This window comes from Oncorhynchus gorbuscha, linkage group LG04 (genome assembly GCF_021184085.1).
Source record: "Oncorhynchus gorbuscha isolate QuinsamMale2020 ecotype Even-year linkage group LG04, OgorEven_v1.0, whole genome shotgun sequence".
Lineage (NCBI taxonomy): Eukaryota > Metazoa > Chordata > Actinopteri > Salmoniformes > Salmonidae > Oncorhynchus > Oncorhynchus gorbuscha.
Window position 1 is genome coordinate 60554404 of NC_060176.1, and position 25467 is coordinate 60579870.

Consider the following 25467-nt stretch of genomic DNA (forward strand, 5'->3'; position numbering starts at 1 on the left):
ATTTAAACAATTTATTCCCATCACATTTTGAGACTATTAGGTCACTTGAGGAGAAGAACTGTAGTGTTCTGGAGGTCACTACTAAGTAAATCAGTTGTGCGGGCTGTCAATATTGGCACATTGGGCAAATGTACATTGTATTCACACACACAAATAGATCAATGAACATTTATGGAAGAACCATTTTCATACACATGTTGATGATAAAGGATTTATAAAGAATGATGCAAGAGGTATAAAAACACTTTCTCATACATACTAATTAATTAACAGATTAGGCCACTGATTGTGAAAAGGGGAGGGGGGCTATTGTAGCCTACCAATAGTAATTACTGCAATGGTCCACAATAAGCATAAACTTGTTTCATGTCAAAATTGTGGATAACTGACTCCAACATACTTCCCAACGAACAGCCAATAGGAAACCTCAATGAGTGAACCTCCTCTCGAGGCTAAATACAAACACATGGCCGGCCTGACTGTTGAAACGATTGGGAGTGCATTATGTCTGTGTCTTTGCATTTCAGTTTGAAATATAACATAAGTAGAGAAGGTAAGTGTGTTTGAGTAGAGAAGTGTGTTTGAGTAGAGAAGGTAAGTGCGTGCTTTTCTGATATTGTATGTGAAGTACACACCTATAAGTTATGTGATTCACCCAATATAAACGTTTGGTATAAAAAATGTCTTCAAAGCTCTATGCAGAGTCAAGCGTTCGATAACTATGATTTGTTTATGTAAATTATGATGCGACATGATTGTGTAACATAAAGTGAGCATCACTGTTATTCTCTCTATCTTTCTGTCTGTCTTTCTCCCTCGCTCCCACTCTCCTCCTCCTCGAAGACCGGGGGCGTGGAAGTTCGAACTTGATTCTGAACGTTTAAACACCCGACTTTATTGTACCGATTTTCTTTTCAAGCAGTTGAAAGGCTAAGGGTACAGGATGGTAAGATAAAATATATATTTACTTGAAAATTGTCTTATTCAATGTCTTATTTCAATTTCGCATTACAATATTTTTGAGCTATTGAAAGAATGGTCTTTAACGTTAATGCTGATGTGTAATGTTTTGTATCTATCTATTTAGACTACCTACATGGACAGAGGTGAAAAGGTTAGTTTTTTAATTACTAATATTTTTGAATTGCCCGTAGACATTTAAATGAACACATAATTATTATTAGGACTTTCAACAAGTTCAAAGTATGATTCAGTAGTTGAGAAACTTAAACATTTATTTAAAATGTGTAAAATAGCCTACAGTTCAAAGTATGATTCAGTAGTTGAGAAACTTAAACATTTATTTAAAATGTGTAAATAGCCTACAGTTCAAAGTATGATTCAGTAGTTGAGAAACTTAAACATTTATTTAAAATGTGTAAAATAGCCTACAGTTCAAAGTATGATTCAGTAGTTGAGAAACTTAAACATTTATTTAAAATGTGTAAATAGCCTACCAAGATGTTTAAATGTACAATAAAATTCATCTTACATCTAAGAATTTCTAATTGCTATGTCATAAATGAATGAATGGGCTGATGCTAAGTGTGTCTCCCCCCCCCCCTTGCATACCAGTATTAAATTGTCCTGGATTTGTTCATAGCACGACCACGGCAAGTTCGTCTGTTTCGACCACATCACATTCTGGGTTGGAAATGCCAAACAGGTATGAGAATCATGTGCCATTATGGTTGTTTTTCACTTTTTTTGCATGTGGTAAATATTTTCCTGAACTTTCTCCAAGTTAAAGGAGTATTCACTGAGGGGTGGCTATTGGCTCTCTAAAAGGGGTGGGGGAAATAGGCATGCAATCTCAGAGTAGACCCCACCATTCTTCCTGCTCTTAATTTGATCCAGAAGCTGTAGGTTTTCAACACCATCACCAGGTGGTGGCGCCCCCACTACAGTCCTTTACAGTTCACAACACACTATTATTATTATTTTTTTCCTGATAGTAAATGTACAAATATTGTATTGCTTGGGGATTGATTGTGAGTGGCAATAGTGTTTTTTCTTCTGTTTCAACAGGCAGCATCTTACTATTGTAACAAGCTTGGATTTGAACCGTTGGCCTATCGGGGTTTAGAGACAGGCTGCCGGGATGTGGTGTCCCATGTGGTCAAACAAGACAAGGTGAGCAAAGTTGCGGCATTCTGAATTCGTTATGGCACATGTTTACAATAGCGAGGTAACTTGATACAAGTGATGGAGGTCCTTGGTTGTCCACCATGTAACTTTTTGGCTCTTTTTATTTCACAGATTATTTATGTATTTGCATCCGCTCTCAATCCTGGAAACAAAGGTACAGTATGACGCAAAAATGTCATCCTTCATGTGGTTAGATATGATGAGATTGGCTGTCGCTGACTAGTGTGCTTCTTCACTCACTCCAATTTGAGTATACTTTTGTCCACCTCTTTTATTCAGAAATGGGGGAGCATTTGGTCAAACATGGGGATGGAGCCAAGGACATTGCATTCACTGTGGAGAACTGTGATTACCTTGTGCAGGTACCATAGCAGACTTACCATTTAAACCAATGTCACTGCTCTTTCTGGAATAAGGAGAATGCCTCTTTCCTAATGAGATGGGTTAAAAATATTCTGTTGGATTGCAATCGTTTTCTTTGATTTATTGAAAATATGATTATTTTTTCATCTTCCTGGATCTTCATCACATGCATATGTTTATCTGTCTATTATACTCTTCAGAAAGCCAGAGAGCGTGGTGCCATCATAGTGAAAGAGCCGTATGTACTGGAGGACAAATATGGCAGGGTAAAACTAGCTGTTCTCCAGACGGTAAGACGATCAATATCTGGTGAATCTGAGTGCCGAAAAGGAGATTTACAGTATGCTCAAGATTTGGGATGTTCTCTTATATCTCTATAGTATGGGGACACCACACACACATTTGTGGAGAGGACGGCCTATAATGGGCTGTTCCTCCCAGGGTTCAATACTCCTCTCCACCGGGACCCCTTGTTGGCCAAGCTGTGAGTATGAACTTTTTTATCTGCTGTTAGAGATGAGAGTGCTCTTTACAGACCATTGTAAACAAGACAGAATTTGAGTGACTGTTTCAGTTAAACAGTTGACATCACTGTGAGGCCTTATCTAACGTTACAGACCCAGTGGATTACTGAACTTCATTGACCATGTTGTGGGGAACCAGCCGGATAATGAGATGGTGCCTGTAGTGGAATGGTAAGGCATTGTGGTAAGGGCATAGGGATGTATTAACACACACACTGGCCTGTACATTTTATTCCAGACAAAAACATCCATGAATATCAGAGTTCTTCTACCACACACTAAATGCAGTATAAAAACAGCAATGGGTGGATGGGGAAGGTGTCAGTATTATGTAACCCAGGCTGTTTGGCATAGGCCAGATGCTACTATGACTTAACAGTTTTTGAGCTGGATCACTGGGGTTCCGCACATCTGGAGTCAGTTAGAGCTCCACCATGCAGCTCTGAGATAAAAAAAAAACAGGGATGGGTTTGATCTCTGAAGGGAAGGGCCAGGGAAGAGGGCTGTGGGATAGATATATTGTGGTCTTTCACCTGTCCATCCAACACACAGGGGTTCCTGAGGAGTAGGTTTTGTTTCCATAGGTACCAGAAAAACCTGCTCTTCCACCGATTCTGGTCAGTAGACGACAAGCAGTTGCAGACAGACTTCAGTGCACTGCGCTCCATTGTTGTGGCCAATTATGAAGAGACAGTGAAGATGCCCATTAATGAGCCAGCCATGGGTAAACGCAAGTCCCAGATCCAGGCAAGTCATCGCCATGTTATTCAATATAAAATATATTAACTATGTAAATAGGTGTTTACCCAACATAACAAAGTCATGCCATTGTCATCCATACACGTATTCAGTACCGTACCTTTAAAAAACACAGCATTACAAAAAGTAATGAGTAGAACTTGTACCTCGCTAAACTCACTGGACTTAGCAGGAGTATGTGGAGTACTATGGTGGCCCAGGTGTCCAGCACATCGCCATGAACACATCAGACATCATCACCTCAGTAAGTCTTTTCACACATAAAGGCTAAGCTCAACCCGGTTACTTTTACATACATATTAATGGAAGATTGAAAGATTAGTGTGGTTAGTATATTCTCTTTGTTGTAGATCCGTAACCTGAAGGAGCGTGGCATGGAGTTCATGTGTGTGCCAGACACCTACTACCAGCTGCTGAGAAAGAATCTCCAACAATCGCAAGTCAGGGTCACTGAGGACTTGGACATTCTGGAGGTCAGAGACTCAACTTTCTCTGTTTTAATAAATGTTTCAATGATTTGTTATATTTCAATTATCTAAATACCTGATAGTTATTTGCATTACAATGATAATTCAGTTAATTTGAACTTCTATGGTAGGTTCTTAGCTACGCAGCCAGACAAGCAATCTTATGTCCTGTTGCTCTGACAGGAGCTGAAGATCTTAGTGGATTTTGATGACAATGGCTACCTGCTCCAGATCTTCACCAAGCCTGTTCAGGACCGTCCCACAGTGTTCCTGGAGGTCATTCAGAGACACAACCATCAGGTGAGAGGAGCATGAGATTTCAGAGAGCCTTACCAATGAAACATTATATAACCAGATTGATTTTAGGACTTTGTTAGTGTATTGAAAACAATTTAAAGTATGTAATGTTGATAAAGATTGATGTCCCGATCTACATTTAGACTGAAAACTATGTGAAAACATGTCTTTGTACTCTTCCTAGGGCTTTGGTGCAGGCAACTTCAAGGCTCTTTTCGAGGCCATCGAGGCAGACCAGAATGCTAGAGGAAACTTGACTATCCTGAAACCTAATGGAGTGTCTAACCAAATTTGAAGTACCGCTCTGATTTTCACGATTGATATAATGTCCATCATCTCTGAAGCTTACATTTAATTTAGAACTATTGAAAATAATTTGTTCAACAATTTATATCGGAGGTGAACCAGAATCTAGTTGAATGACTTTGATGGATAAATTGCTGCTCTATGCACACACTATTCAAATTTAAATTATGATTGACATGCCTTCTGGAGTCAAACATAGGAATGATTGTTAATTATTCAAATAATATAGTGATGCTAAAATAACATAAAAATATATTTGACTTGATGCCAATTTTAAATACAGTGATTTCAGAAAGTATTCATACCCCTTGACTTATTCAACATTTTGTTGTGTTTCAGCCTGAATTCAAAATGGATTAAAACAATTATAATTGTCACCCGTCATATGAAGAGTGGTACTCAGTGATGTGTTGGATTTGCCCCAAACATAACGCTTTGTATTCAGGATATAAAGTACATTTCTTTGCTGTATTTTTTAAGTTTTACTTTAGTGCTTCATTGCAAACAGAATGTATGTTTTGGAATATTATATTTTGTACAGGCTTCCTTCTTTTCACTCTGTCATTTAGGTTAGTATTGTGGAGTAACTACAATGTTGTTGATCCATCCTCAGTCCTATCACAGCCATTCAACTCTGTAACTGTTTTAAGTCTCCATTGGCCTCATGGTGAAATCCCTGAGCGGTTTCCTTCCTCTCCGGCAACTGAGTTAGGAAAGACGCCTGTATCTTTGTAGTACTGGGTGTCTTGCTACACCATCCAAAGTGTAATTAATAACTTCACCATGCTCAAAGGGATATTCAATGTCTGCTTTTTTTGTTTTTACCCATCTACCAATAGTTACCCTTCTTTGTGACACATTGGAAAACCTCCCTGGTCTTTGTGGTTGAATCTGTGTTTGAAATTCACTGCTCGACTGAGGAACCTTACAATTATCTGTATGTGAGAGATGAGGTAGTCATTTAAAAGTTAAACACTATTATTGCACAAAGACTGAGGCCATGCAACTTACTATGTTACTTCTTAAGCAAATTTCTACTCCTGGACATATTTAGGCTTGCCATGACAAATGGGTTGAATACTTATTGACTCAAGACATTTCAGCTTTACATTTTTAATAAATTTGTAAACATTTCTAAAAACATAATTCCACTTTGACATTATGGGGTATTGTGTGTGACCAAAATCTCAATGTAATAAATTCAGGCTGTAATGCTAAATAATATGGAAAAAGACAAGGAATGTGACAACTTTCCGAAGGCTGTGTGTTTGTTTTTGGCTTAGAAAACACATTTTTGTGACAATAAAAGTATGATCAAATATGTTGATGTACAATCCAAAGCAACAGAAAACGAGCAGACATCATCATTAGATTTGAGCCAGCTATGTTATCAAATCTGGTATTAACAAACTATTTTTAAGTATGACATTAACTCTGTTGTCTTAGCTTCACATTGTCTTAATTTGCCTTACTTCTGAAAACAAATCCTATTTAAGTGGAAGGAAGTAATAAACCACAACATATGACTCAATAAGATGCACAATGACAACATGTCAGTTTATTGTATCCTTTCCATGAACTAAAAGTATTTTATACACTTGTTCATTTTGATTCCCCCAATTTGCTTTCGTAAACTTTTTTACTTTGGATACTTTCAGCATACATTTTTAAGTGCATGTAATAAAAATACAACTGCATTGTGACTCCTTCCTCATTCACAGTGTTTGTGTGTGCGAGAGAGAACTTGTGAGAAAGACATAATGAACCAAATGATTTATAAATATAGTGACCACTCTGCCTAAAACAACCAACCTGAGAGAACAATTACCAAAATAACTTAATAAAATGCTTGACACAAGCTGAATACATCTTCATTAGCTCTCATGAATGAAAACATTTAACTCGTCATGTACACATTTGCACAAGAAATCACCTCTACAGGGCAAGGCAATATCATACCCCACCCTGTGTAGTAATTTTAAGGGAGAGGAGAACAGCGCCCATCCCTGGTGTGTGTTTTTTACACAAACTGTTTTAACAATAAATCACTTTTTTCTTAAAGGAACTTCAATTGTCTGCCCAAGAGTTGCTGAACATCTTTGAATCTTCAGTTTGCTCCACTCTTCATGAACCTTGGTTGGAAAGGGAGGTATTATTATTCCTATGTCAGGAACTGTAAGGCAGCAGGACAGTCAGGAGTGCTTGAGAGGGGGGCTGGAGACAAGGGTTCAGAGTTCAGTTGAGGGAGCCCTGGCAGTTCTCTGCTCCACACAGACAGGGAATCTTCTCATCCTCAATAGGGAACTTGTAATCATACGTGATCTCCTCATTGACACTGATGGGCTGCCGGGAGTAGATCACTATCTTCTTCTGGGATTTCACTGTGATTATTTTTGCATAGCAATTAGGCTGAAGAGAGAAAATGTATTACTAAGTCATCAGTGTGATTAGAGTTGCAAAGCTACCGGTAATTTACCATAGTTAAAGTAATATTCAATCATTTGGGTAATTAACAGAAAATATATGGCAATCTATTATAACTTTGGTAATTTATACTTGAATAACTTTTGAAAAATGTAATAATGTGTAGTATTCATTTTTTATATCTATGTCCATATTGTAAATGTGTATGTAGTAGATATAACATATGGCTAAAGAGAAAATATCCTAATTAATGAAAAAAGCATCTAATCAACAATGGCATTATTATCAATGAACTCTGAAACTCTTCCAACTATTGACTTCTTCACAACTGCCAGCAGTTTGACGCCAAAACATTTACAACAAACACATATTGACATAGTCAAATAAATAAGTCTGTAAAAAATATAAAGGATATTTCATGCTGAAAACTTTATATTAAACACCAATGGTATTAACTAAGTTGATGGTAAATATTTAGGATAATGTTTTACAGCACTTATCTTATTTAATCAATTATTTAATGAATTGAACACACAGAGGACCAGAGATAATTCAAATGCACTGAAAATATTTGGCATGGGTCCTCAGAAGGGTCTACAGCTGCACCATCGAGAGCATCCTGACTGGTTGTTCACTGCCTGTCAGGATGCAACTGCTCGGCCCCTGACCGCAAGGCACTACAGAGGGTAGTGTGAATGGCCCAGTACATCATTGGGGTCAAGCTTCCTGCCATCCAGGTCCTCAATACCAGGCGGTGTCAGAGGAAGGCTCTAAAAATTGTCAAAGACTCCAGCCACCCTAGTCATAGACTGTTCTCTCTGTTACCGCACGGCAAGCGGTACCCAGAGCGCTAAGTCTAGGTCCAAGAGGCTTCTAAACAGCTTCTACCCCCAAGCCATAAGACTCCTGAACATCTAATCAAATGGCTACCCAGACTATTTGCATTGCCCCCCACACACACACACACACACACACTTTACACCGCTGCTACTCTCTGTTGTTGTCATGTATGCATAGTCACTTCAATAACTCTACCTACATGTACATATTACGTCAACTAACTGGTGCCCCCACACATTGACTCTGTACCGGTACCCCCCTTTATATAGTCTCGCTATTGTTGTTTTACTGCTGCTCTTTAATTACTTGCTACTTTTATTTCTTATTCTTATCCGTATTTTTGAAACTGCATTGTTGGTTGGGGGCTCATAAGTAAGCATTTCACTGTAAGGACTACACCTGTTCGATTCGGTGCATATGACTAATACAATTTGATTTGATTTGAATTAGACACCTGTAATAATCTGAAGTACTCAAAAAGGGCCACTATGTGTCTTGCGCTAGATTGAAAGATGCCCACAAAAATCTGGTATTTTAACGTTTCCAGTAATATACCCGCCATTTGCAACCCCTATGTGTGATAGTCTGACCATTGTATCTATTTACAAAATGTTTCATAAATGATCAGTACTATCAATCAAACCATTTACAACACATAATAGTTCTGGAATGCAAAACATTTCCATAGACCATAAGCCACTCACATTGCAGCTGTGGTTGATAAATCTGGCCAAGTTCCCATATTTAGTGGCGTCGATGATGGTATCCTGATCGACCCGGAACAGGTAGCTGCTCCCAATCCCCTCATCTTCATAGCGCTTCTCCCGCATATCTGCAATCACCTGAGGAGAGGGGTGGCGTGTCCATTCACACAAGTCACTCAGTTAAGAATTAGCTCGAGATGAAATGTACATGTAAATGAATATGTATCCAAATGTTACACCAGTCTGCTGTGCCCCTTACTTCATGTCCCTTATTGTCCTACCTATTTACTGGGTACTGTGGCCCAGTCTGTGTCTCACCTGTCTGATGCACTGGCCCACATACTCAATCACCATCTCATCTGCTGCTATGGGCTCCAGGGCAAACAGGCCCCAGTCATGGATGTGACTGCGGCAGAAACGAATCCTCTTCTTGCGGAACTGAAACACAGGAATATTGTCTGTGACTAAAGCCTCATGTCGTTTGCAGAGAGATACACTGAACTGTACTGTCTGTCTGGGCACAGATGAGTGGTTGACTGACCTTAAGCTGGTTAAACCTGAGCAGGTCACTGTCACAGCTGAAGGAGGAGAGCAGACGGCGTTGTTCAGACCTGAACTCAGACCGCAGGGAAGGGTGTGGCTGGCTTGAAAGACCTACCCCCTGCAGAAATTAAATATTGTCCATTATCAAAGGAGTCAATTATCAGTTATGGCATACATTAACATGGGGGAAGAGCTGTTCCTCTCTGAATACCTGGGTGTCTGCAGAGGGCTGGTCTGTATTCAAACACGTGCTGTTGAGGTATTTTATTTTGTCATTCTTGCTGATTTTGTAAAAGCCCTCGCTGCGGGCAGATCCTGTCACATGGTCCCACATCCAATCATTGAGCTCCTTCCTCTTCTCCGTCAAGACTCTGGTGAGTGCAAAGGGGTCAAGGGAACTAGACAATAATTCACTGATGTATAGAGGAATATGTATGCAATTCTTAATTAATTTCAATTTGCAACAGTTAGTCTATAAGAAATGAATTCTAAAACATACACAATAACAGTTGAGATCCAATTAGTGTATCAGTGTCCAGTGACAGTATGGTAATAACAGCTCTGTAGTAAAGGATATGAGGGTGGGGGACCCAGAGAGTGTCACTGAGCCAGCTGAAGCCATTGTCCTGCTGTAGCAGCCTGTCATAGGTGACCTGCAGCAGCTTGGAATCCTCCTCATCCAGGCCCTCCTTCCAGACACTGTGGAGGACAGTCATCTCCTCACTTCGTGACCGACGACAGGGACTGGCCGAGAAGACAGAGGGCATGGCTCTCTGCACTGACCTCATCCTTTGCCATCGCATCATCCTCCGCCTCATCTTCCGCCTCATCTTCCGCCTCATTCTTGGTTGTACCCTCCTCCAGGAGCACTTCTCCATCTCTCTCTGGTTCTCCACATCCGCCAGCCCTGACCAGTTCTCCAGGCCCTGCAGGGGTAACTTCCTCTGGGGCCCAGGATTAGGATCAAGCCACACATACCCATGGCCAGAAGTCTCTGCTGATGACTCAGACAGGCTGCTAGGAGAAGAAGCTAAAACAGGTGCGTCTGTAAGCATTTCATCACAGGATAAAGGAGCACCATTAGTCCTCTGTGAAGAAACCAACATAACGGTGGTATTCCTGTGTGTTCTCTTGGTTGGGATGAAGTCCCTCCCAGGAGTTTGTGGGGTCCTGATGTAGAGGCTGGTGCACAGGGAGGGGAGGGGGAAAGGGTTACAGGGAGTGGGACTAAACCCTGGGCCTCCCTCTGTGAGGCCTGACTCTCTGCCCGGTGTCACTGGCACCCTCCAAGGGGTAAGGGGATTCCATAGACCCCTCTCATCTCTCCCTGGTGTTTTGGGCATGTCCTCGTATGTTGGGTACAAGGCTAAGGCAGGGGGATGAGTGGGGCGGCTCTGGGACAAAGGCTCACTGTCTGTGGGGGAAAAGGAGAGGAGGTGGTCCATAGAGTCCTCCTCACTCTCAAGGAGGGCCTCTGCTCCCCGACCAGGAGTGTGTGGCAGTTCCACCTCCTCCACAGCAGGGGGGGTTGGTTTGCTCTTGAACAGTAGGTCTGAGTCGCTGTCCCCCAGAGAGCCAGTGGGGGTGAGAGGCCGAAGGTTCTCCACGTTATCTGGTGACTCAACGCTCCATTCAGGGCTATCTATCTCCACTGCAAAGTCAGGCTCCACCACTGCTGGTAGAGGAAAATAAACACTCTGTTTTGTTGAATCTAATCCCTGTAATTGCTGTCAGGCTTTAAATGCATACATAAGAGTTGTTTGAATGTTATTGAAGAGCACTTTTATTATTATTTACCAATACATGCATGTATTTAAAATCTACCTGGCAGTCCTATGGGTGAGGGTGCCTGGAGATCATGGTGGTGCTCACTGGACAGGAGCTCCATCCCTGGGTCAGGTCGGCTTGTGCAGCTGGTGCGCCCAAAGACATCTCGAGTCAGACAGACTGAGTGCTTCTCCTCCCAAGGCTGATCCCTCTGGACCGGTTCTGACCCATCCAGTAGGTCCAGCTCCGTGCCTGGGGTAAGAGGGGCTGAGGGTGTGGCCGGGGGCTCCAGATCCATCTCCTCCTCATCTGATGACAACACCACACACTCTACCACCCTGTTGACCTCATCGGCATCTTCATCTGTCTCCTCCTCTTCCTCTGTCTCCTGGTCAGAACTGGAGTCATAGTCTGAGAAGTCTTCACTTTCCTCAAAGGAGGAGTCAGAGGAGTCAGACTCTGAGAGGTATTCACTGTCTTCTGAGGAGTAAGATTCTACCTCTGAGAGGCTTACCCTGGCAACTTCTAGTAAATGAGAAAACAATCATGTGCATTTCAGTATGTGTAACAGATTTATTGAAGTAGATTTATTAAGCAACTATTAAAACCCCTTAAGACAAAAACTCAAAGCTTCTTAAACATTACCCTCATTTGGAGACTGTAATCCTCTTGTAACTTTAGAGAAGACCACATCTTCATCATCATCTTCATCCTCGTCCACTTCTTCCTCTTTTTGTTCACTGTCATCATTTTCATCCCTCTGCTGAAAAAAAATAAAAAAATAACTGGTTAATGCAACTTAAACATATAATTTGATTAAATACATTTGGCATTTCGGTATTGCTGTTGATTGACAGCTGGAAACCTCTGTGTACCTGGCGTTGGGGAACCTTGTCTGCTTCCACAGTATCCTCCTCTTTGTCTCTTGTTGGCTCCCCCTCTTTCTCTTTGCTCTCCTCTTCCCCCTCACTGTCCAGCTCCAGTGGCCTTGCATGTCTTCGCCTCACAGCTGGAATAGTTCCAGTTTTTGGGGACCTGTCCAATGTGTGATTCGTTATATTACTCTCCAGCTCTAAGGGGAAAGAGATAGAAAGCGTGCTAAGCATTCACAATATTCTCATTATAAAACCAATTGAAATCATACTGGGGAGTAAATATGTTGCCTTGTCCGAATGCACAGCACTAACCAGCACTCTCATGTGCATCATTAACAGGTGTGTAGGGACACTTTCTTTTGGGGTCCTCTGAGGCAGTCGATTCGTTGGACTCTTTCTTCTTTACCTACACATGAACACAAGTCACGATCATCATGATAATCACCTCCACAGACACAGTCACACCGTACCTTGTTTGAGCTCCTTCATGATACGTTTAGTAGTAGCAGCAGAAGCCTACCTTGAAGGAAGGCAGGTTGGTGGCACCACGCGGGCCAATGTTCTGTCTTAGGGAGTCTCTTGGTTTGGCCCTCACCTCCACTCTACCCTCTCTGGCATTCACAATACTTACAGCAATCTGAAAAATGACGAAATGAAGAAGCATTATGAACATTATAGCAACAAACCACAAGTATCAAAACAGATAATTTGCTGTGGTGTAGAAGAGTTCTGTATCTTCAACTATGCTGAACTTCAACTAGGTAGTAGCTCACCTTAGCTTTCAGCTCCTGGCCATCCCACCACTCATCAAACGCCCTGAAGGCTACCCCCTCAACCATTTTACGGTTGATGTCTCTCTTCACGATGGACTTAAGCTCCTCCGTAATGACAGCCAACACCTTTTCCACTGTGGCCTTATGAGGGTCCTCCTGCAGAGGCAGGTAGCCTGGCGGGGGCACAGAGGGGTTGAAGGTGGGCATGAAGGGAGGCAGGGGCCAGGGTTGCCCAGTAAAAGACACTGGCACACTGCCACACCCAGGCAGACCATTCACCTTGTCTATATGCACAGTGTGCAGCGTATTCAAGGGATATGGGTAAACTGGATGTAGGATAGAGGGGGGGGCTGCCATAGTTGGAGGAGGCCCAAGGATAGTGAGAGGGGGAGGAATGTGTGGAGGAAGCAGATGGAATCCTGGAGGTGGGATTGGAATAGAAAGAGGAGCAGAAATGGGATGGATGGAAGGGTGGATTTGAGGGTGAGGGTTGGAGGGAGAGAATCGAATGGGGAGGTTGGAGTGGGTGATTGATGGGGGAGGATTGGAAGAGGGAACTGAAGAGTGAGGATTGTAGGGAGGGATTGGAGCAGGGTGATTGAGAGAGGAGATTGGAAGAGGCTGTCGCAAGGAGGGAATGAAGGAGTTGACTGTGATGCTCCTGGAACAATGGCTTTTGAGATTCGACATTCCAGATTGCCCCGCATTTGAGATGTCCTTGTCTTCCCCTGGCAAATGGAGACCCTGTGAAAGAAATTATAAATGAATAGATTGTAACCCCTCTCCCCAATGTGCAATGCAAGAAATATGTCCCTAATTCTTTCTGTGATGTTGTTTGTTAAATCTCGTTAAACATATCAATGTATTCATACTCTCTATTTTCTCCAATACCTGAGAAAATGATAAGGAATGGAGTTCCCGTCCCATATACTTTTCACTAGAGGTTGACTGATCTGCATGGTCCATCTCTGGTCCTTTACTTCTCTCCCTTTGAGTGAGAGAGAGCGTCCCAGGAGGCCAGGGGGGCTGTGAGGTCCATATTAGAGAAGACATCCCTGGAAGGGACTCGTCTCCTTCCCACTCAGGGAGGGGAGTGGGACTGACATCCTCCAGACCATCACTGGTGGTGGGGTGGGTACAGTTCACAGGAGATCCACTACAGGCTGGGGTGTGGTCAGACTCAGGAGAGTACATTGAGGCAGGGGAGAATGGGGAAACAGGGCTGTCCTGAGAGTGCACTTCAGCATCCAAACCCCTTTCACCATGTAGAGGAAGGCAGGAACTCTGAGTCTTGCTGAGAAGCATCTCAATGCGTGAGTCCAGGCTGTGGCTCTCTGCCTCTGGGATGAGGCTTCCAGGAGAGTTATTGGGAGGGGAATGGGGCGGTTCTATAAGGCCCGCATCGGGTCCAGAAGGGGGAGACTGGGGTCTCTCCCTCAGAGGTACCACGTTCTTACTTGTGGCACTGGCAGAGCTGCTGCTCAGAGGGAAAGCTTCAGAGGCAGGAGGTATAGAGGGCACCCTCCAGGACTCCTGTTCAGGAAGGGAGAGGTGGAGGGGAGGCTCTGTGGCAGGGTTATCATCACCCGAGGGCAGGCGGTTCTGATACCAGAAGACGGAAGATTTGTAGCTGCCGCTAGCAACCTGGGTTTGGGGCTGGAGAGGACGGTGAGGTTGGAGGTGTTTGAGGAGAGAGCTCAGCTCTGAGCTCTGATGGTGGGATCTCATATAAGGTCTCCCTGGTTGACGATAGCAGACATCGCGCCTCAAGCGTCTGTGAGCACCGTATGAGGAGTGTTCACCCTGAGTGACTTGGTGGACTGGGGTGGTGTGCTGGCTAGAGTAGCAAGAGTCCTGAGAGAGGGGGGTCCCAGACAGGCAGGGGGTATGAGGGGTGCCCTGAGAGAGGGGTGTCTGCCCAAAGCTGCCCGGTGTGTCCTGCCAGATACTGGAGTAGGCTGTGTCTAGGGAGAGAGGTGTAGCCACGCTGGTGGGACTGGAAATAGACCTTGTCAATGATGAACTCCCATCAGTCAGTTTCTGCAGAGGTTTGCTGTCCTGAAGATGGAGGAAACAAAACAGAGTGGCTAAAATGAAGCAACGAAGCATCTCACATCGCCTCAGCCGAGTCTACTCACATCACCATAACCAAAAACAACTTAGAGAAGTTGTTTTTGAGCTATTGCTCAAGCTATTGCTCGCCTGAGGTAGAGTATCTCATGATAAGCTGTAGACCACACTATCTACCTAGAGAGTTTTCATCTGTATTGTTCGTAGCTGTTTACATAACACCACAGACTAAGACAGCATTGAATGAGCTGTATTCAGCCATGAGCAAACAAGAAAAAGCTCACCCAGAGGCGGCGCTTCTAGTAGCCGGGGACTTTAATGCTGGGAAACTTAAATCCGTTTTACCTCATTTTTATCAGCATGTTAAATGTGCAACCAGAGGGAGAAAAAAAACTTTGGACCACCTTTACTCCGCACACAAAGAGACATACAAAGCTCTTCCTCGCCCCCCATTTGGCAAATCTGACCATAATTCTATCCTCCTGATTCCTGCTTACAAACAAAAATTAAAGCAGGAAGCACCCGTGACTATATCAATAAAAAAGCGGTCAGATGAAGCAGATGCTAAGCTACAGGACTGTTTTGCTAGCACAGACTGGAATATGTTCTGGGATTCCTCCGATGGCATTGAGGAGTACACCAGATCAGTCATTGGCTTCATCAATAAGTGCATCGATGACATCGTCCCCACAGTGACCGTACGTACATACCTCAACCAGAAGCCATGGATTACAGGCAACATCCGCACTGAGCTAAAGGCTAGAGCTGCCGCTTTCAAGGAGCGGGACTCTAACCCGGAAGCTTATAAGAAATCCTGCCATGACCTCCGACGAACCATCAAACAGGCAAAGTGTCAAAACAGGACTAAGATCGAATCGTACTACACCGGCACTGACGCTTGTCGGATGTGGCAGGGCTTGCAAACCATTACAGACAACAAAGGGAAACACAGCTGAGAGCTGCCCAGTGACACGAGCCTACCAGATGAGCTAAACTACTTCTATGCTCGCTTCGAGGCAAATAACACTGAAACATGCATGAGAGCACCAGCTGTTCTAGAAGACTGTGTGATCGTGCTCTCCACAGCCGATGTGAGTAAGAGCTTTAAACAGGTCAACATTCACAAGGCTGCAGGGCCAGACGGAATAACAGGACATGTACTGCAAGCATGCACTGACCAACTGTCAAGTGTCTTCACTGACATTTTCAAACTCTCCCTATTCAAGTCTGTAATACCAACATGTTTTAAGCAGACCACCATAGTGCTTTTTCCCAAGAACACTAAGGTAACCTGCCTAAATGACTACCGACCCGTAGCACTCACATCTGTAGCCATGAAGTGCTTTGAAAGGCTGGTCATGGCTCACATCAACACCATTATCCCAGAAACCCTAGACCCACCCAATTTGCATACCGCCCCAACAGATCCATAGATGATGCAATCTCTATTGCACTCAACACTGCCCTTTCCCACCTGGACAAAAGCTCAGCGCTCAACACCATAGTGCCCTCAAAGCTCATCAATAAGCTAAGGACCCTGGAACAAAACACATCCCTCTGCATCTGGATCCTGGACTTCCTGACGGGCCACCCCCAGGTGGTAAGGGTAGGTAACAACATACAGTGCCTTGCGAAAGTATTCGGCCCCCTTGAACTTTGCAACCTTTTGCCACATTTCAGGCTTCAAACACAAAGATATAAAACTGTATTTTTCTGTGAAGAATCAACAACAAGTGGGACACAATCATGAAGTGGAACGACATTTATTGGATATTTAAAACTTTTTTAACAAATCAAAAACTGACAAATTGGGCGTGCAAAATTATTCAGCCCCTTTACTTTCAGTGCAGCAAACTCTCTCCATAATTTCAGTGAGGATCTCTGAATGATCCAATGTTGACCTAAATGACTAATGATGATAAATACAATCCACCTGTGTGTAATCAAGTCTCCGTATAAATGCACCTGCACTGTGATAGTCTCAGAGGTCTGTTAAAAGCGCAGAGAGCATCATGAAGAACAAGGAACACACCAGGCAGGTCCGAGATACTGTTGTGAAGAAGTTTAAAGCCGGATTTAGATACAAAAATATTTCCCAAGCTTTAAACATCCCAAGGAGCACTGTGCAAGCAATAATATTGAAATGGAAGGAGTATCAGACCACTGCAAATCTACCAAGACCTGGCAGTCCCTCTAAACTTTCAGCTCATACAAGGAGAAGACTGATCAGAGATGCAGCCAAGAGGCCCATGATCACTCTGGATGAACTGCAGAGATCTACAGCTGAGGTGGGAGAGTCTGTCCATAGGACAACAATCAGTCGTATATTGCACAAATCTGGCCTTTATGGAAGAGTGGCAAGAAGAAAGCCATTTCTTAAAGATATCCATAAAAAGTGTCGTTTTAAGTTTGCCACAAGCCACCTGGGAGACACACCAAACATGTGGAAGAAGGTGCTCTGGTCAGATGAAACCAAAATGGAACTTTTTGGCAACAATGCAAAACGTTATGTTTGGCGTAAAAGCAACACAGCTCATCACCCTGAACACACCATCCCCACTGTCAAACATGGTGGTGGCAGCATCATGGTTTGGGCCTGCTTTTCTTCAGCAGGGACAGGGAAGATGGTTAAAATTGATGGGAAGATGGATGGAGCCAAATACAGGACCATTCTGGAAGAAAACCTGATGGAGTCTGCAAAAGACCTGAGACTGGGACGGAGATTTGTCTTCCAACAAGACAATGATCCAAAACATAAAGCAAAATCTACAATGGAATGGTTCAAAAATAAACATATACAGGTGTTAGAATGGCCAAGTCAAAGTCCAGACCTGAATCCAATCGAGAATCTGTGGAAAGAACTGAAAACTGCTGTTCACAAATGCTCTCCATCCAACCTCACTGAGCTCAAGCTGTTTTGCAAGGAGGAATGGGAAAAGATTTCAGTCTCTCGATGTGCAAAACTGATAGAGACATACCCCAAGCGACTTGCAGCTGTAATCGCAGCAAAAGGTGGCGCTACAAAGTATTAACTTAAGGGGGCTGAATAATTTTGCACGCCCAATTTTTCAGTTTTTGATTTGTTAAAAAAGTTTGAAATATCCAATAAACGTCGTTCCACTTCATGATTGTGTCCCACTTGTTGTTGATTCTTCACAAAAAAATACAGTTTTATATCTTTATGTTTGAAGCCTGAAATGTGGCAAAAGGTCGCAAAGTTCAAGGGGGCCCGAAAACTTTCGCAAGGCACTGTACCTTCCACGCTGATCCTCAACACAATGGCCCCCCCAGAGGTGCGCGCTCAGTCCCCTCCTGTACTCCCTGTTCATTCATGACTGCACGGCCAGGCACAACTCCAACACCATTATTAAGTTTGCAGATGACACAACAGTGGTAGGCCTGATCACCGACACCGACGAGACAGCCTATAGGGAGGAGGTCAAAGACCTGGCCGTGTGGTGCCAGGGCAACAACCTCTCCCTCAACGTGATCAAGACAAAGGAGATCATTGTGGACTACAGGAAAAACAAGCCTGAGCACAGCCCCATTCTCATCGATGGGGCTGCAGTGGAGCAGGTTGAGAGCTTCAAGTTCCTTGGTGTCCACATCACACTAACAAACCATTGTTCTTGTTCCCAAGAAAGCTAAGGTAACTGAGCTAAATGAATACCACCCCGTAGCACTCACTTCCGTCATCATGAAGTGCTTTGAGAGGCTAGTCAAGGACCATATCACGCCCACCCTACCTGACACCCTAGACCCACTCCAATTTGCTTACCGCCCCAATAGGTCCACAGACGACGCAATTGCAACCACACTACACTAACCCATCTGGACAAGAGGAATACCTATGTGAGAATGCTGTTGATCGACTACAGCTCAGCATTTAACACCGTATTACCCTCCAAACTCGTCATCAAGCTCGAGATCCTGGGTCTCGACCCCTCCCTGTGCAACTGGGTACTGGACTTCCTGACGGGCCACCCCTAGGTGATGAGGGTAGGTAACAATATCTCCACCTAGCTGATCCTCAACACTGGGGCCCCACAAGGGTGCATTCTGAGCCCTCTCCTGTACTTCCTGTTCACCCACGACTGCATGGCCATGGACGCCTCCAACTCAATCATCAAGTTTTCAGACGACACTACAGATATAGGCTTGATTACCACAACGACGAGACAGCCTACAGGGAGGAGGTGAGGGCCCTCGGAGTGTTGTGTCAGGAAAATAACCTCTCACTCAACGCCAACAAAACAAAGGAGATGATCGTGGACTTCAGGAAAAGCAGAGGGAGCACCCCCCTATCCACATCGACGGAACAGTAGTGGAGAGGGTAGTAAGTTTTAAGTTCCTCGGTGTACACATCACGGACAAACTGAATTGGTCCACCCACACAGACAGCGTAGTGAAGAAGGCGCAGTAGCACAAATTTGGCTTGTCACCAAAAGCACTCACAAACTTTTACAGATGCACAATCGAGAGCATCCTGTCAGGCTGTATCACCGCCTGGTACGTTAACTGCTCCGCCCACAACCGTAAGGCTCTCCAGAGGGTAGTGAGGTCTGCACAACGCATCACTGGGGGCAAACTACCTGCCCTCCAGGACACCTACAACACCCGATGTCACAGGAAGGCCATAAAGATCATCAAGGACAACAACCACCTGAGCCACTGCCTGTTCACCCCGCTATCATCCAGAAGGGGAGGTCAGTACAGGTGCGTCAAAGCAGGGACCGAGAGACTGAAAAACAGCATCTATCTCAAGGCCATCAGACTGTTAAACAGCCACCACTAACATTGAGTGGCTGCTGCCAACATACTGACTCAACTCCAGCCACTTTAATATTGGAAAAATTGATGTAAAAAATGTGTCACTATCCACTTTAAACAATGCCACTTAATATAATGTTTACATACCCTACGTTACTCATCTCATATGTATATACAGTACTCGATACCATCTACTGCATCTTGCCTATGCCGTTCTGTACCATCACTCATTCATATATCTTAATGTACATATTCTTCATCCCTTTACACTTGTGTGTATAAGGTAGTTGTTGTGAAATTGTTAGGTTAGATTACTCGTTGGTTATTACTGCATTGTCGGAACTAGAAGCACAAAGATTTCGCTACACTCGCATTAACATCTGCTAACCATGTGTATGTGAAATACAATTTGATTTGATTTGAAAACTAACATGGTCCAAGCACACCATCACCAAACCTATCCCCCCCAGGAGACTTAAAAGATTTGTCATGGGTCCACAGATCATGGGTCCTCTAGAACCCTCAAAAGGTTCTACAGCTGCACCATCGAGAGCATCCTGACTGGTTGCATCACTGCCTGGTATGGCAACTGCAAGGCAGAGGGTAGTACGAACGGCCCAGTACATCACTGGGGCCAAGCTTCCTGCCATCCAGGACCTCTATACCAGGCAGTGTCAGAGGAAGGCCTTAAAAATTGTCAAAGACTCCAGCCACCCTATTCATAGACTGTTCTCTCTGCTACTGCACGGCAAGCGGTACCGGAGTGCTAATTCTAGGTCCAAGAGGCTTCTAAACAGCTTCTACACCCAAGCCATAAGACTCCAGAACATCTAATCAAATGGCTACCCAGACTATTTGCATTGTCCCCCCCCCTCCCCTTTACACCGCTGCTACTCTCTGTTGTTATCGTCTATGCATAGTCACTTCAATAACTCTAGCTACATGTACATATTACCTCAACTAACCAGTGCCCCCGCACATTGATTCTGTACCGGTACCCCCCTGTATATAATCTCGCTATTGTTATTTTACTGCTGCTCTTTAATTACTTGTTCACTTTATTTTGTATTCTTATCTGTATTTTTTAAAACTGCATTGTTGGTTAGGGGCTCATAAGTAAGCATTTCACTGTAAGGACTACACCTGTTTGATTCGGTGCATATGACTAATACAATTTGATTTGATTTGAATTAGACACCTGTAATAATCTGAAGTACTCAAAAAGGGCCACAAGGTGTCTTGTGCTAGATTGAATTGATTTTAATGAGCAGTAATAAACATAAGATTGAATTCTGTCTGTCAAAGAACTATAAATGGAACACATTAGAAAAGTAGAGCAGTAAAACTCTATTACCTGCAATCTCTCAGTTAGGCGTTGGAGGGTGTGCTCATCACTGCCCAGTGGCAATGTTGAAGGGGTGTAGAGTCCACTAACAAGAAGATGGAAGTACCGCATTCTGTTTTTACCTATAAAAGGATTAGAGTCAGATGGATCACCACCCAAAAGCCAATTGAAAATCATAAATCATAATCTATTACCACATTTATTGACATTAGTTATGTATGTGTAATTAAGCCTATTTTCAATGATCAATCAATTATATTAACCTACCCTTTGGATCAAGTTCCACGTGGATAATGTTCCCCATGACAGAGGTGTCATGAAGGTGTTCCACAGTGTCCTTTGCAGCCTTGACTGTGTCGAAGATGACTTTAGCAATTCCTAAATGCTTCTTGTTTTTAGGATTATACAAGATTTCCACTTCCTCAATCTGTCCGTACTTTATGCACATGTCAGTCAAGAAACCCTCCCTTACGTTGTCATTTAACCTGGCAAATGTCACTTCCTTGGGTGGGCCGACATAGCATTCATCAATCTATAAACATGAATCAGATAACAGATTGTCAGTTGGTAAACAATTATTATTATCCATCTAAAATTGCATTTCCCATGACGTCATCACAGAAAATTAGGTGTTACCTTAAATTTGGGGACCAGCAGGTCAGTGTCTCTGAATTTGGTCCAAAGACGACAGATTCTGGGATCCCGGACAGTATCCACAGGAAATGCCCCTAAGTCCTGAACCTGATATAGCATACATCAAGGAGATAAGAACACTCATGTGGGAACAGAAAAAAATGTGTGTTGTCAAAAGAAAGTTTAGGTCAAGGGCAACAGTATCTGTCATAACATTCAACAAGTAGCCTAACACAACTAGATGTAAAAATCCAAAATTAAATTTACTCACTGGCATGTTGAAATGATGCCCATCGTAACGATACACTTTATCAAACCCATTATTCAACGCAGGGTCTACGATCAACTTGCAGCTCCTCCAGTGCTGAGGATGTTTTTCTCCGTGATTTACCCGATGGTTGATTTCCATTACATTCACCACACCTGAAAACGTAAACAGTAGGTCTATTGAACATACGGCATACGCAATAGCCTATATTACACGCCATGTTTAAAATATTTATATAACAACATGTAAAACAAAAAAAAACATTGTTCTATGCGACACGATAAAATGCACAAATGTGATGGTAGACTGACTACTCGTTAGAGATTTTATCATCTGGTCCAAGCCATTGAAACACGCCCTGACAGGTGATGGAGAGATGGCGATTCACCTGTAGCTACCAATACAATGTTAATTGTAATTCGTGATCTTTTACATGTTTTGCTAGTCTTGAGCACATTTTTATCGCGCTTTTCTTTTAATCGAGAATATGTTGCAATGTTTTTTATTTCTAATTTTCTCTTACCTGCACCGAAAGCTGCCTCCCACGGACCTACATTGTGCACCTGTTGTCATAGCACTTTTTTCCTTCCAGTTTACAGTATTGGGGACTGGGGACTGGGGACGGGAGCCTATTTATGAATCACTCCGCACATTCGATACTTTGAACTGAAGAAAATAATGTCAAGCTTCTGTCAATAAAATAGGCCTACATTAAAATATAAAATGTTTACTATATGTAAAGTTATAGAAATATGGAGAGTGTAGGATCTAGACGACGAATTGTTGGAGAAAGTACCTAAATCTACAATCATTCACCAGGTGTTCCCCAAAAAAGAAAGGGAAAATAACACAGTACAGGTCACAAACCTCAGTTACTGATCACTGTGTTTTATTAAATAATTTGTATAAAATATATATAAATAAATTATTCAATTATTATTGAATTCTACCTACGGTATATGGATTCTACAAACAAGCAGATTATTCGTACATAAATGATCTACTATCTGATTGATGTACATACTTTAGCATTTGATCCACTAGGTGGCATACATATTTAATCTGTTTTGAAAGGGTGGAACAGCGCCAATTGCAACAGACAGCCATAATTGTCAGGACCTGGTTACGAACCCGGGTCTCTGGAGTGAGAAACAGTCACTTAACCAACTGAGCCAAGAATAGTCGGCAGAACCTAGGAGATGAGGCAGACACAGCAGTACTTGAGACGGTGTATTTAATGAAGTAAAAAGTGAAGTCCTTCAGGAAAACATGTAATTCCACATCCTCAAAAGGAATTCCACAAGAACAAAGGTAATCCTCCAAGACAAAAAGGTAAATCCACAATGTGGTAGGTATAGCATAAAAAGCCTCAAAAGATACTCAAAAATAAATAAACAAGAACAAAAAACAGAATTCCACAAGAGAGTCCACCGGGATCAACAAGAGTTCACAGAATACTAGGGCTGGGTGCTAACATACAAACACAGAGCAAAGAACTGAGGAAAACTAAGGGTTTAAATACAATCAGGGGAAACGAGGCACAGGTGCAAATAATAATGGGGATCAAGGGAAAACAAAAGGTCAAAAAAGCACAATGGGGGCATCTAGTGACCAAAAACCGGAACAACCCTGGCCAAATCCTGACACATAATACTAAAGGGTATTATGTTTCCATGACCCATATTAAAGCATTTCCATTTGTTCACTCTCCTGCAAAAGGTTGATTTTGTTCTGGAGCTAATGAACAAGGGCTTTCCAGGTTCTTTTGATTGTATCTCTTCTGGCTTTCATGTGTTCCTTGACAGGGTTGGTGAGTAACGGATGACATGTAATCTGTTACAAGTAAGGGATTACAAAAACCGATAACTGTAATCCGTTACGTCACCAGCAAAAGTATTGTAATCAGATTACAGTTACTTTTGAAAAACTAGATGATTACTTGAGGATTACTTTTAAATTCAGAAAGGATGTTTGTGAAAAAAAAATCTTGGACACTTGTTTTCTCAATGACATTCACATCAACATTGAAAAAGGCACAAATGTAAGTTTGTTCCACCTCAGCCAGTCTGACCGAAAAGAGCAGGAATCGGCTTTTGTAGGCTACAGTCCAAGCTATGTCTTCCAATGGTGCGACTGTTGTCGGCATCCAAATTGATCCAATTTGACTAAAAGTTTAGCTTGGGGGTATCAGGATGACAGCAATAGTGTAGTCTACTGTGATACGGATAACACTTATTAATGATTATATACGTAGCGCATTGATGTGATCTGCTGCTCTCTCATTGAGCTATTTGCGCTCTATGGATTGTGGTTGTTGTGGATAGCTGTTCACAAATCTAAAAGTGTATTTGAACACACTACTGCTTATCAATCATTGTTTTTGAAACCAGCGGATCCCAGCCTGTGGAATAAAAGTGGGGCTTTTATTGTTCAATCTAATTCATGCTTATAAAAAAAATCCAAGGTCTAATGGAAAAACTCACACACTTTTGATATACTTAAGTCTGTAGTTGCGACATCCATATATCCATTGATTCTTGAAATATATAAATGCCTCATGAGCTTAGTTCAACTGTCACACTCCATGAGACCCCATCGAAGAGAAGCTTATTTTTCTCCAATGTTTGTAAACATTGTCAATGTAAACAAACACGGTATATCCTCATAACATGGTTAAAACAATCATTTTGATATCATGGATGGTCAGTTCTTGCATCCATAACTCTGTATATTAATCTGAGAATCACACGTCAGGTAAGACCCGGATGCAAACAACATCGAAGAAACAACAGTTTATTAATCGAACAGAGGCAGGCAACAGACAGGTCAAGGGCAGGCAGATGTCAGTAATCCAGATAGGTGGAACAAGGTACAGGACGGCAGGCAGGCTCAGGTTCAGGTTCAGGGCAGGCAGAATGGTCAACACCGAGAAAACAAGGAATCTGGAACAATTGAGAGACAGGAGCAGAGGGAAAAATGCTGGTAGGCTTGACAAAACAAAAAAATTGGCAACAGACAAACAGAGAACACAGGTATAAAAACAATGGGGATAATGGGGAAGATGAGCGGCACCTGGAGGGAGGTGGAGACAATTGCAAAGACAGGTGAAACAGATCAGGGTGTGACAGTACCCTCCCCTCTAGGTACACCACCTGGCATCCTACCTGGGCGCACACCTGGCTGACCAGGGTGCCGGCATTGGAACTCAGAGATGAGGTCTGGGTCCAGGTTGTCCCTAGCGGGGACCCAGCACCTCTCCTCCGGGCCATAACCAATCCCAGTCAACCAGGTACTGGAATCCCCTGCCCCGAGGTCGAACCTTCAGGAGACGCCTCACCGTATACGCCGGTTGCCCATCGATGAGCCAGGGAAGAGGGGTGGGTCTGGAAACAGGAGACAAAGGGCTGTGAGACATGGGTTTGATTTTATACACATGAAAAGTGAGATGTATATGGAGGGTATGGGGCAACAGAAGGTGAACAGCAGAGGGGCTAATGACCTCGGAGATGGGGAAGGGGCGGATAAACCTCGGGGACAGATTGCGAGACTCCACCTGGAGGGGCAGATCCCAGGTAGACAGCCATACCATCT

The 25467-nt window shown here is 43.1% G+C and overlaps 2 protein-coding genes across 5 annotated transcripts; one reads left to right on the top strand and one right to left on the bottom strand.

Moving 5' to 3' along the window:
- Nucleotides 1-417: 417 nt before the first annotated feature.
- Nucleotides 418-5369, top strand: LOC124033343 (4-hydroxyphenylpyruvate dioxygenase-like). 2 transcript variants are annotated; one of them, XR_006838368.1, is made up of 15 exons: nucleotides 418-553; nucleotides 844-946; nucleotides 1088-1114; nucleotides 1604-1666; nucleotides 2029-2133; nucleotides 2260-2302; nucleotides 2428-2510; nucleotides 2712-2801; nucleotides 2892-2995; nucleotides 3129-3206; nucleotides 3620-3782; nucleotides 3967-4038; nucleotides 4145-4267; nucleotides 4393-4561; nucleotides 4743-5369. XR_006838368.1 is itself a non-coding variant. In XM_046345349.1 (15 exons), exons 2-15 carry the CDS (start codon nucleotides 944-946, stop codon nucleotides 4851-4853), a joined length of 1182 nt encoding a protein of 393 aa, XP_046201305.1. In that variant the 5' UTR covers nucleotides 418-553; nucleotides 844-943; the 3' UTR covers nucleotides 4854-5369. The 2 variants fall into 2 exon arrangements, 1 of the variants encoding a protein (XP_046201305.1); XM_046345349.1 differs by having other exon boundaries at nucleotides 4445-4561.
- Nucleotides 5370-6395: 1026 nt separating this feature from the next.
- LOC124034391 (histone-lysine N-methyltransferase SETD1B-A-like) lies at nucleotides 6396-22474 on the bottom strand. 3 transcript variants are annotated; one of them, XM_046347528.1, is made up of 18 exons: nucleotides 22400-22474; nucleotides 21880-22031; nucleotides 21612-21716; nucleotides 21243-21507; nucleotides 20985-21097; nucleotides 13682-14848; nucleotides 12791-13534; nucleotides 12538-12654; nucleotides 12330-12423; nucleotides 12018-12214; nucleotides 11788-11902; nucleotides 11200-11667; nucleotides 9953-11050; nucleotides 9587-9753; nucleotides 9374-9493; nucleotides 9151-9270; nucleotides 8833-8970; nucleotides 6396-7273 (listed from the first exon to the last, which is right to left on the bottom strand). In XM_046347528.1, exons 2-18 carry the CDS (start codon nucleotides 22015-22017, stop codon nucleotides 7100-7102), a joined length of 5340 nt encoding a protein of 1779 aa, XP_046203484.1. In that variant the 5' UTR covers nucleotides 22018-22031; nucleotides 22400-22474; the 3' UTR covers nucleotides 6396-7099. The 3 variants fall into 3 exon arrangements, with proteins under 3 accessions (XP_046203484.1, XP_046203481.1, XP_046203480.1); XM_046347525.1 differs by having other exon boundaries at nucleotides 9953-11047; nucleotides 11788-11905; XM_046347524.1 differs by having other exon boundaries at nucleotides 11788-11905.
- Nucleotides 22475-25467: the final 2993 nt, after the last annotated feature.

Coding starts and splice junctions, on each gene's coding strand:
- LOC124033343 (XM_046345349.1), top strand. Junction 1,115..1,603: donor ACATGGACAGAGGTGAAAAG/GTTAGTTTTTTA, acceptor ATTTGTTCATAG/CACGACCACGGCAAGTTCGT. Junction 2,511..2,711: donor ACTGTGATTACCTTGTGCAG/GTACCATAGCAG, acceptor TATACTCTTCAG/AAAGCCAGAGAGCGTGGTGC.
- LOC124034391 (XM_046347524.1), bottom strand. CDS start 22,017: ATGGAAATCAACCATCGGGTAAATCACGGAGAAAAACATCCTCAGCAC. Junction 12,424..12,537: donor CCAACCTGCCTTCCTTCAAG/GTAGGCTTCTGC, acceptor GTTCATGTGTAG/GTAAAGAAGAAAGAGTCCAA. Junction 7,274..8,832: donor TTATCAACCACAGCTGCAAT/GTGAGTGGCTTA, acceptor TTCTCTCTTCAG/CCTAATTGCTATGCAAAAAT.